This window comes from Arachis ipaensis, chromosome B05 (genome assembly GCF_000816755.2).
Source record: "Arachis ipaensis cultivar K30076 chromosome B05, Araip1.1, whole genome shotgun sequence".
In the NCBI taxonomy this organism is placed as follows: domain Eukaryota; kingdom Viridiplantae; phylum Streptophyta; class Magnoliopsida; order Fabales; family Fabaceae; genus Arachis; species Arachis ipaensis.
This window is the reverse complement of record NC_029789.2, coordinates 10,063,027-10,075,214: the sequence shown is the minus strand read 5'-3', so window position 1 is coordinate 10,075,214 and position 12,188 is coordinate 10,063,027. Positions and strand designations below refer to the sequence as shown.

Sequence of the window (12,188 nt, the reverse complement as noted above, 5' to 3'; positions counted from 1 at the left end):
AAAATTAAAAAAAAAAAAACTTCATCTTTGTCTTCTTCCTTCTTCTGATTTTATTATAATTTTATTTTCCTTAAAATATATGTATACCCGTTCACTTTACAGATCCAGATGCAGAGGTGATTGCTCTGTCTCCGAAGACCCTATTGGCGACGAACAGATTCGTGTGCGAAATCTGCAACAAGGGTTTCCAGAGGGATCAGAACCTTCAGCTCCATCGAAGGGGTCACAACCTTCCATGGAAGCTGAGGCAGAGGTCGAGCAAGGAGGTGAAGAAGAGGGTGTACGTGTGCCCTGAGCCAACGTGCGTTCACCACGATCCTTCACGCGCGCTCGGGGATCTCACCGGAATCAAGAAGCACTTCTGCAGAAAGCACGGCGAGAAGAAGTGGAAATGCGACAAGTGCTCTAAGAAATACGCTGTTCAATCAGATTGGAAGGCTCACTCTAAGATTTGCGGCACTAGAGAGTACAAATGCGATTGTGGCACTTTGTTCTCAAGGTTTCTCTCTTGTTTTTCAACGATGGTGTCTAATCTTTTCTTTTTAGGGATTTGGGGTTTTTAAAAGTTTTGTTTTTTATGTTTCTGAAGGAGGGATAGCTTCATCACGCATAGGGCTTTTTGTGATGCCTTGGCCGAGGAAAGTGCGAGATCTCAAACTCATTCACAAACTACTCAGTCTCAGATTGGTGTTAAGGTTAGTTCTGAATCAGATTCTAAGGCTGTTAACGCTGAATCTTCGTCGCCTCAGGCGACACCTCCACCTCCTGCTCCTACTCCTGCTCCTGCTCCTCCACCGCCGCCGCCTCCTCCGGTTCAGCCGGAAGCTCCGCCACTGCCGGCCACTACTACTACTACTACCACCACCCAGCCAAACAGTGTTGTTGTGCCACTGGTTTTGCAGACTCAGAATCCAGGTAGATCAATATCCGACTCTGGAAAAAGGGTTGATTTTTATTTTTTTAAACAAATTTTCGGCTTATTTTGTCGGGTATGATGTGGTTAAAACTAGAAAACAAATAAGAACTCTGTTTTTGTTGACTTTGTTTTCTATCTCTATCTGATCTTGGAACTTGTCTTTTTTTTTTGGGTTATCTTTCTTTGTTTTCATCTGTGGTTTTTCAATTTGTTTGTTATCCGTAACACCGAAGTTCAGTGGCAAGAGATTCGGAGAGCTAATTAAGTAATAAAAACTGAACACTTAATTAAGTATAATAAAAATTGTGTTCTTCGGTACTGTGAGATTTAAACTATGCAATTGTGGACGAAGAAACTCAAAAGATCCAAAAGCTAAAAAGAGAAAAGCTTTGTTTTTTAAGGGAAGGGGGAGTGGATTTGAGAAAAAGGAAACTATTATATGTTCTTTTCGCTACTGCACTTTATTTTATATAACACATAAAAGAAAGGTGCATGCTTTCCAAGTCCTGAACCATTATGCTTCTTAAGTGGTTGCTTTTGCTCTTCACTTCTCCCTCTTATTAATACTAGTATCAACGATTATTATTAATATCACTACTGTTTTCTCCACCTATTTCAGAGTTGCCAGAAAATTCGCCACAAATCATAGAGGAGCCACAAGCTAACACTGCTCTGAATGGGAGCTGTAGCAGCAGCACTAGCTCAACAAGCAATGGTGGTACTAGCAGCAGTGTATTTGCAAGTTTGTTCGCTTCATCAACTGCGTCGGGTAACCTGCAATCCCAAACACCACCTGCATTTACCGACCTCGTTAGGGCCATGGGGCCCCATGATCATCCAACAGATCTCCCAGGGCCATCCTCCTCGGAGCCCATTTCTTTGTGCCTTGCCACTAATCATGGCTCGTCGATTTTTGGAACAGGAGGGCAGGACCGCCGCCAATATGCACCACCGCCACAGCCAACCATGTCTGCCACTGCTTTGCTGCAAAAAGCAGCTCAAATGGGTGCGGCTGCAACCAATGCCTCGCTGCTTCGTGGTTTAGGTATAGTGTCCTCTTCTGCTTCGTCTTCACCAGCTCAGCAAGATGGCTTGCAATGGGGTCAGCAGCCGGCCGAACCAGAGAGTGCCTCAGTTCCGGCGGGGCTTGGACTTGGGCTGTCTTTTGACAGTGGCTCTGGACTAAAGGAATTAATGATGGGGACTCCTTCCATGTTTGGTCCAAAGCATACCACCCTCGATTTTCTAGGATTGGGGATGGCTGCTGGAGGAACTCCTGGTGGAGGCTTGTCGGCACTCATCACATCTATTGGTGGTGGTTTGGATGTTAGTGCTGCGGCAGCAGCATCTTTTGGAAACGGAGAGTTTTCTGGCAAAGACATTGGGCGGAGCACATGATAATTTTGGTGCAAGGACTGCATATAATTTTTCAGGGCCTTGAAGTTCTGGTTGTACAGAATTGTATGGTCTTTTGTACAATATGAATCTGCAATGCATCAGGAAGGGAGGATTAGTAAGATATAGTATATGATCCTAATATGCAGTGCATCAAGCATTGTGAAAAAAGGGTTATTTATGCCTCTAATATGAGTGGGAAAAGACACTATTATAGTAAAAATGAAAAGGGCCAGAGCTTTTCTTCTTAGTAAATAGCTTGGTCCGGACCACTCTATCTGGGTGAACTAAAAGGTTGGAATTTGATATATGTATTGGTGTCGTAGGCTATGGGGACAATGACGAGTTTTGAAGGGTACACATCTAAAAGATGTTTTTGCTTCTTGAGCATATACATTTTTGATCAAGTAGTGAAATCCTTTTGGATTATTTTGGTTGGTCAGTGGCTGTAGCATGTAGGCATGAATTAGGAAACTTTTGATGTTTGTGTTTTATGTTGACGGTTGAAATTTATTGTCACAAGGTGGAATTTGGCAGTACGCGGTTGGTTGGATATAAAATCAATCTCGTATATGAACTTTCATATCAATTTCTCATTATGTTGTACAGAATTGTATGTATTCCATTCAAGTTCATTTTTCTCCATAAATGAATCCTCAACCACGTATGCAGGGCCTCGCTCTTCAATCTTTTGGGACATACAATGCAAGGTTACTAATGTAGTAGCACAACTTTGCAAGGAGATCAATGAAGTTAATACTTAAAATAATCCTTGAAATGATTCTTGAAATTAAATTTCATCTAAATTGTATCTTGAAATTTTAAGACATGCCTCAAGTTAACCCCTCTTCCTCTTTCTTCTTCATGTCTGAACCTCCCATTACCCCATTGTCACCACTCAATCATATCTTTTCAACACCACCAACAACCACCACTCTCACCATCACCCACCCCCCTCGCGCTCCTTCTCGCCTTTTCATGATATTGTTTAGAGTACTATTCTGGCAAAGATTCAGATAATTTCTTAAATGTTCCATTTTCCATTTCTTCAAAGATTTGGGTAATAGTGTATGAAGGTGGAGCTACGATTATTATAGTGGAGAAAAGTTATACATAAGGTTTTTTGATGGGGTTTAGTTGTTATTTGCTTGTTTATTTGTCCATACTTCTAATGATGTAACTTATTTGGTTATGTGGATTTGGATGAAAAAAATGATTTTGATATATTCATTCACTCAGATCTAGTAATGGTAAAACAGAGTTAATTATTAATGCTAAATTTAAACGACGTGGTGAGGTGAGGGGGAGGTGAGGAGGAGGAGGGTGGTGGTGGTGGTAGGATTGGGAATGTATGAGAATGGTGACAATGGGGTGGTGGGTGGTTCAGACATTGAGGAGGAGGAAAAAGAAGAGGAAGCAAGAGTAAAACGACGATGTTAGGGACAAACAGCAAAATGACACATTTAATCGTGCCATGTCATCTCTCTGGTGGTGACGGGAATGGATGGAATGACCAACTTGAGTCACACTTTAAAATTTCAGAACACAATTTGAGTCAATTAAAAATTTGAGGGTTAAATTGAGTCGAAATCAAATTTCAATAATCATTTTGAGTATTAACTCAAAATCTATGTATGCCATTGTTTGGTTGTTCCTTCAACTAGTTTCATTTGGCTGTTCAACATAAGCTTTCAGTAACTAGTAACTACTAACTACATAGAAGCAACACCCTTGTTACCGAGAGAAATTTCTCATTTAGCATATACAACATGCACCTTCAATACCAATGCGCTTTTTATTTTTAATATGGAGGTAAGTTTGTTGTCTTGCTTCGTTATGGAGTACACAGGTACTTTACCTGCATGTGGTGACAGTGGAACACAATTCGGACTGAGGGAGTTGTGGTAGTAGAATTCGGATGGTCCGTTTTCAAAAATATAATTTTTTTATGCAAATTCAGAGGATCTGTTTTCTAATTAAAAAAAAAAAAACTAATCGGAGGGTCCGATTAGTTCACCATAAAATTTAAAATTTTTATCCTCACATTTCGGACCCTCCGATTTGGTGCCTCATTGTTTTTTTACACAGAACTCCCTCCCTCCGATTTCTTGCTTATGATACAGTCAAAAGTTGTCCCACATCCTTGTAAAGCATCTCCTTACTCCATACCAATGCATTACACACATAGATAAAGCATATCTAAATTAATGAGTCATAACAATGTAAAGGTGCCCGCTTTTAAAATTTAAACATTTAAAAAAAAAAGATAAATGTACTACAAAAACATTAGAAACTTTAAATTTTTTAATTTTTAATAAAATTTTTCATATTTTTTTGTTGTCTACGATATATTTAACTTGATAATAAGTTAAAAACTAATTTGTCACAATTTTAAATTTTATTTAAATGTCTGCCACTGGCTAATGAATTGCTAATTCGAATTCTCAACGCATACTTAAACGAACGAATAAGCTGACCACTTAACGAACCAAGTTGGTTAAAACTTTTCATATTTAACACCTCATTTGTTAGCTAAATCCTATATAATAACTACCTAATTAACAACAGCTTGTAAATTACTGTAAATAGTTCCAATGCTAATTTCTAGGGTTGCTAATTACTTTTCTATTAACTTATGCACTTGTCAGGAACAGAATGAGATTAATTTTAGCTAGACTTTCAACATCTCTTACTTGAATTGAGTAAACCATGTGTCTCTTGTACAATTAATGAGTAGAGATCCTATTCAGATATTGTTCCTATTCAGACATACAAAAGGCATTTGTCTTCGTAAAAATAAATTTAGGTTAAGCTATAATATAGTCAAATTAATATTTCTAATTTCAAGGACAAAGACCAAGACAGGATTTTATTTTATTTAATCTCATTTCAGTGACAGATTTATCACTTGATAAAATATAAAATGCCACTCAAATAGAAACACAACCTGCACCATTTACCTAAACCGCTAACGTCCCTTTCAATGCCGTGTACATGTTTGGGGAGATAAAATCAGGCAAAAAGGAAAAATCCAAAGTCTAAAATCTGGTAGATTATTACAAGGCCAAGAACAAAAGCCGAAGGAAAATCTAATCCGAGAATGATATCCAAATTATCCTTGTTTGTTGCTAAAATAATAAAACTAAAATTCAGATAAGGTTGTTAATTTTCTAAGTTCTTTTTCTTTTTAAAAAAAATATATGGGGAGACAGAATGGGGGCGAAAAAGACAAGGAGGCATTTGATAGCGGTGTTCTGAAAAAATTTGAAACTATAGATATATCAGCATTCATTCACTGACGTTTCTTTAGGTTTTTGTGGAGATAGGGGCACACAGAACAACACTCAAAATCCCAAAAAATTCATAGCATAACAGGTAACAATCCTTGACTCTTCGAAGCTCCTCCTTACATTTCAGATTTAATTCTTTATTTTTCATCAAGTTGGTTTCCCTTTTCCATCAGTGCCATGTTCTTGTTCTTTATAAAGTTTGAAACTTTGAAGTGATTAATAGTTGAAATTTCAAATCAATATATCTCTTGGATTCAGAATCTGCGTGCAGTTCAATTCTCTTTGGGAAAGGTTTGGTGGGTGGCGGGGAAAGAAATGAGCTTTCTCAATTTAGTTAAAAGAAACTCAGAAGCTCTTGCATAAGGGTCTAAGATGCTATCTGGCATTCTCTCAAAGGTGAACACTACCATTTACTGTCAACGCATTCAGGAAGCAATTACACGGCAACAAGCAGTGCCAACACCATTATTGTACAGGAATCCAGTTCTGTCTCTTTCTTCAGGCCACAAGGTTTATAGAAAATCAATGGCTACTTCACCTTCCAAAGCTGTGCTTGGAGATGTTTATGTTGATGACTTGGTCTCCAGTTGCAGCAGTGGTGTGGATTTCACAAAGCCTGCTGGTGTGTACTTCAAGGACAGGACTCAGAGAGGGTGCTTGAGAGCTAGTGTGAATTTAAGGAGGCCACAGATTTTGTGTGGTTCTCTAAGTTTTGGGTGCTCCTCTGCCTTTGATTCCGATTGGAGGAGCCGGAATTCAGGTTCGCTTCATGGACCATGGTTGAAGAGTTTCTGTTCCTCGTCTTCTACTTCCTGCTCGGCTGGTGCTCCACATGGTGTTTCATTTGAGGGAAGCCAACCTGAAGAACAGCTTGCAACTTCTACCATATCTCCTGAATAGTATGTGGTTCTTATTCCTTATGTTTTAAAGTTTTGCTTCAGCAAGAACCTTTTCTTTACATGCCAATTTAGATGTTAATGATGTTGGTCCTATATAAATTGTTTGAAAGAGAGGTTGACAATGCTGCTGGAAGCTAAAAATATTTGAGTAGTAAACATTATCTTATCTTTCTCATTTGACAAATTGTGGTTATCCTGATTCCTGAGTAGTTACTAACAAGCAGTGTTATTTTTCAGTGGAAAGACATTGAAGATGATTTCAGGATCATGTTACCTACCTCACCCAGATAAGGAGGAGACAGGGGGAGAGGATGCTCATTTCATTTGCAGAGAAGAACAAGCGATTGGTGTTGCAGATGGTGTTGGTGGCTGGGCAGACGTTGGTGTTAATGCGGGGCTCTTTGCCCAGGAGCTTATATCCAATTCAGTGAGAGCAATTCAAGAGGAGCCTAAAGGTTCCTTTGATCCAAAAAGGGTGTTAGAGAAGGCTCATTCATGTACCAAGTCTAAGGGTTCATCAACAGCTTGTATCATTGCCCTTACTGATAAGGTATCATAGTTCCTAATCTATGCTTTGATAAATAAAAAATGGCTAAACCTTTTCTCTCTAGAGAATATTAATGTGACTCTAGATTTGGATGACTTTAATCTTCAAATCTGCATCATCATGAAGTTTTTCTACAACTTAACTGCCGTGCTGTGAGCATTGTGAAAATTATGTTGAACTCAGGATAAACATTATTTTGACTCTATGAATGAATTGTATTTTATGTTCTATAACCCGAACATCTTTTTGTTGTTTATGTTCATGCTATATGAATTTGAAGTAAAATTCTTCTATAATAAAAATAGTGATTCAACACTACAATTATGATGATATTGATTGATGACACTAGCATGTCTACCATTAGGCTTCTTTCGATGTCAAAATAAAAAACGACCTAAACCATGTTGGGGTTCTATCAGCATCTTGTGCTTCATGTTTTGGCAATGCTTGGCTTTACAAGCACAATGCATTATTCTAAATTATTAATTGAATAAGGCTCATTTCTTTCTTAGCCAGTAAAATTATTCTGCTTGCTTCAGCTAGTATAGATTATAGAATAGAAAAGTAACATCAAGTGATTTATTTACATTTGGTCCAGGGATTACATGCTATCAATTTAGGTGACAGTGGATTCATTGTGGTTAGAGATGGTAGCACCATTTTCAGGTCCCCTGTTCAACAGCATGACTTCAATTTCACATATCAATTGGAGAGTGGCAATGGTGGTGACCTACCTAGCTCTGCTGAGGTAAAGCTCACATAACAACATTGAGAATCTGAAAATTAAGGCCTAATTCGTAGAGGTTTTGTTTTTCCCTCGCTGGTGTTTGGTAGAGGGAGTAAAAAATGAATATAAGGTGCATACCATTTTCAGCTTTCCCTCATTTTCAATTGAAAGATTATTTGCATTTCAAAACTCTCATTGCTCCAAATTCCTCCTTTCCAATTTCATTCATTTTTCTGTTCTTGCACGATTATGATCCTAGTTTCTTCCCTAGTAAGACTTATGGGAGATGATATTCATGTTCTTCTCTTCAGAACAAATTCATCAATTCTGTGCACTGAGGATATCTTTTGCAATACATGCAGGTTTTTGTAATACCTGTGGCCCCAGGAGATGTCATAGTTGCTGGAACAGATGGGTTATTTGACAACTTGTACAACAATGAGATCAGTGCAGTGGTTGTGCATGCGGTTAGAGCGGGACTAGAACCGCAAGTAACCGCTCAGAGGATAGCGGCACTAGCTCGCGAGCGAGCACTCGACAAGACTAGGCTGTCGCCGTTTGCTGCTGCTGCTCAGGAGGCTGGATTCCGATACTATGGCGGCAAGCTTGACGACATTACTGTTGTTGTGTCATATATAACCAGCTCAACTAGTGAGTGAGCTGGTTTCTTGCCATCTTTTATCCATTTTGTAAATTTTGACTTGTTCTTTGCAGTGGCCAGGCCTGCATGTCAATTTTGACCTGAATGCACTCTCATATTCTCTAACACTGCTTTACTATCTCAAACTAGAGCTACCTACAGTGATCAATAATCTTAAACGGCTTTGTTTGCTTTGTGTCTTCACTATTTCCAGTTTTACACGGTCATCATGAAGGATTGAATGTTATCTCAAATATAGGCACATGTAATGTTAACCATGAGAATTTAGTTATCACCCCATATGTAATCTTCTGAAAGACTAAAACCATGGGGAATGAGACAATAAGAAACTAGAGCAAGATCATGTAATCTTCTAAAGTTAGTTGATTAGTTGATCAATTCTCTTGTTATATAAGGTCCATTTTATATAAATTTCGGTCATGTTTGGTAACAGAAAAAGAATTGTGCGTATTTAACTATTTATAATAAAATTTACATTTTTTTTTACATCTTTTAGTCATGTAATGAGGGAGAACATTGTAAAGAAATTATAAGTTTCGTTGAATCATGTGCTTAACCTAAAATTTGGTAACCGTTGCCTTCAATTTTGCTGTTGAATAGAGGTAGGAACTGCGTAGTGATCTAGTTCCCCAACCCAGAAAAGAAAAAGGTGAAACAATTTCTCTTAAATACAACTTTCGTTTTATGTGTCCATTGTTTCCACCTCTTAACGTTAAAAGAATAAAAATAGTAAAATTATCTTTGCATCATTTTTACGACGATTTCTTTTTTTATTAATTACTATGTAAAGAAAAAGTAAGACATGATGCAGTCAAAGTGGCAGGTAAATAAAACAGAGATATTATTTCGGTGGCAGATGGTAGCAAACACCTGTTTGGGTAGGTGCAAAGAGCTAAGTGAAACACACATGAAGACGACAAGAGAAGAGATTGATGGAGTTGTTATTCTTAGTAGTGTGATGTAATCCACACGCCCACACATGCATAGACAGAAGAAAACAAAGAGATGGTGATGGGTTGTTACTGGTTATTGTATATACACATGAGTACACCCATAAGCAACTCTCTTCAGACATGGCGTGCCTTCAAGACTCTCCTTCCTTCTACTTGTGTTTCCACTGGAACATGATAACCACCACCACCACCACCGCCATCTTGGCGCTTTCCCTCCCTCTCTTCCTGCTGTCTTCGTCCTCCTCCTTCTTCTTGTCTTTCCCTCTCAGCAGCTTCTTGTCTTCTCCTTTCGAACTCCCTTCTCCTTTCTTCCTCTTGTCTCTCCCTTTCTATCTCTTCTTCTTCTTCTCTTCTTTGCCTCTCTTTTCTAGCTTCCTCTTGAGCTCTCTCTGCCTCTGATCCCCTCTCTTCTTCTTCTTCTTCTTCTTCTTCTCTTCTCCTTTCTTCCTCTTCTCTTCTCCTTTCTCTCTCTCTTCTTGCTTCCTCCTCCTCCTCCTCCTCTTGTCGCTTCCTTTCCCTCTCTTTCTCTTCCTCTTCTCTTCTCCTTGCTTCCTCCTCCTCCTCTTGTCGCTTCCTTTCCCTCTCTTCTTCTTCTCTCTCCTTCTCTCTTGCATCCTCTTCCTCCTTCTCCTTCTCCTCCTCTCTTCTTCTCTCTTCCTCTTCAGCCCTCTCCCTCTCTTCCTCTTCCCTTCTCCTAGCTGCTTCTTCCTCTTCCCTTCTCCTTGCTTCCTCCTCCTCCTCCTCTTGTCGCTTCCTTTCCTTCTCTTCTTCTTCTTCTTCTTCTTCTCTCTCCTTCTCTCTTGCATCCTCTTCCTCCTCTCTTCTTCTCTCTTCCTCCGCACAAGAATTACAGGCGAATATCACAGACTCGTTCTGATTACGAAGAAGCCTGCCAACGGTGGCGTTACTGACGCCAAGAGAGGTGGCCAATACATCTCTGTTCATGTTTTGAAGCACGGACGTGTCTCCAGCCAAGAAACGAACATTGGTATGCTTTTTAGAACTTGTGGTGAACCCCAGAAACACCAGTGACTCATTCTGGAACGACATCTGAGCCATTGCATGATACCTAGGCACCACAAACACCTCACCTTCCTCAACCTTAAACCTCCTATTCTTGCATTCTCTCCTCCTTCTCTGCTTATCAACATCATCATTGCTGCTGCTTCCACATAACACACGAACCATGCCTCGTCCGTACAACACCACTGCTATTTCTGCAGACCTTGGGTTCCAATGTGGTCCCAACATTGATCCCTTCCATTATAAAATAAATCAATCAATCAAATTGAAGTTGTTATGATGAGTATATACTATATAGTATAAGGTAATTACCGCAGTCAAATTGACCATGAGAAATCCAAGGTTGGTGTGCTTCAATGCTTTGAGCTGCTTTTTAGTGACGGTTAGGGTCCAACCGTGGCGGTTTCTGAAATCAGGGTCATGTTTAAAGATGTTGTATTTGGTTTTCTCTTTGTTGCTGCTATGAATCCCTAAAATGTTTCCAAGAAGAGAAGCCTCCAGGTCTATCTCTGGAGTATAACTATCATCCTTTGGAGCATGCTGCTCCTCTGAAGTCGCATTCTTGCTATGCACGATACCTGGGATGCTGCTCTTCTTTGTGATCGCCTCAACCAAATCCTCCGAAACCTTCAAAATTCACAATATCAGAATTACACTACTCACTTAATGCTGAGCAATATGAGTATAAGATGAGTGTGTATTGACACCTTAAATGCTGCTTGAATGATTCTCTTGTCAAAGCCTTTGATGAGTTCGTTGACCCTTGAGTAAGCACCGATTGAAGGATCCTGCATTGAAAGAAATTAAAGCTTAATTATAAACTAGTTAGACTAGTTAAAAAGTAGATTAGCAGAAGCACTTGTTACATAAGTGTGATCGTCTGAATTGGCAAACATGGCATAGAGGCTAAGTTCATCAGAGTTGCTCTGTATATGAAAAACAGTTCCTTCATCCAGCTTGCACAGATCTCCTACACGTAAATCAATGCTCTTTGTTCCATCTTCATCTGCGCTAGTCAATCTTCCACTCCCTGAAATCAATCGCATAACTCAATTTGTGCATAAATACATGAGAAGATAGAGCAATAAGCAAGTGAAGGGTACCTGTGTGGACATATAAGAGCATATCCGCATGGAGAAGGACGGGAAGGAAGAGAGAGTTAGGTTCCAATGTGATGAACTGAAGATGGTGTAAGGGTGCACCATGCCCGGCTTGGACATCAACGGCGGAGACCGTTCCATATTCAGAAACAACTAAAGGTATCCTCTCACTCTTCTCTACCAAAGAGTAGTCCCTTCTACTCAATGCCTTAACCCCGCCATACAATAAGGAAAGAACCAAGATCAACACGAAGGCTAAGATGGCTTTGCGAAGCTCCATATTTAACACAAGAAAAGGAGGAGGTGAAAGGAATACAAGTGAGTTCCCAAGATTGGAAAGGTGGCTCTATATACTAGTTTTCTAAAACTGCATGTAATTTTGTTCAGACACGTGCATTATTTAAACAGATGGCCAGTTATTAAGGTGTCCATGTCTATACCACAAAATTCCAAACACTTGGGATTCAGACTCGATCAAGATCACTATGAAACCATGACACAAAAAGGAAAACATAAAAGAAAGAGCAGATATTACATTGAAAATTTTGGTAATCGGGGGATTTCTTTTGCTGTTCAGAGAGAATATATTTTCAGAGTATAAACGACTAAGCCCCATTGAGGGGATAATTGGGCTTAATCTTTTTGTACTTTAAAGAAGTATTTTGTTATTAGCCCAA

General features: G+C 39.3%; 3 protein-coding genes across 3 annotated transcripts; 2 read left to right on the top strand and 1 right to left on the bottom strand.

The window, feature by feature from the left end:
* LOC107642857 (protein indeterminate-domain 2) lies at window positions 339-2,960 on the top strand (the record flags this gene model as incomplete). The annotated part of the gene is given in 4 exon segments (XM_016346349.2): window positions 339-499; window positions 590-915; window positions 1,536-1,685; window positions 1,839-2,960. Coding segments are annotated over 4 exon segments (1,113 nt in total), but the record flags the coding sequence as incomplete, so codon positions are not given.
* LOC107642856 (probable protein phosphatase 2C 80) lies at window positions 5,357-8,686 on the top strand. The gene is made up of 5 exons (XM_016346348.2): window positions 5,357-5,686; window positions 5,860-6,500; window positions 6,738-7,050; window positions 7,646-7,795; window positions 8,137-8,686. The coding sequence occupies exons 2-5, from the start codon at window positions 5,974-5,976 to the stop codon at window positions 8,431-8,433; spliced, it is 1,287 nt and encodes a 428-aa protein (XP_016201834.1). The 5' UTR covers window positions 5,357-5,686; window positions 5,860-5,973; the 3' UTR covers window positions 8,434-8,686.
* Window positions 9,253-11,887, bottom strand: LOC107642855 (vicilin-like seed storage protein At2g18540). Its single transcript, XM_016346347.2, has 5 exons — window positions 11,515-11,887; window positions 11,278-11,441; window positions 11,119-11,199; window positions 10,724-11,038; window positions 9,253-10,645 (listed from the first exon to the last, which is right to left on the bottom strand). Exons 1-5 carry the CDS (start codon window positions 11,789-11,791, stop codon window positions 9,503-9,505), a joined length of 1,980 nt encoding a protein of 659 aa, XP_016201833.1. The 5' UTR covers window positions 11,792-11,887; the 3' UTR covers window positions 9,253-9,502.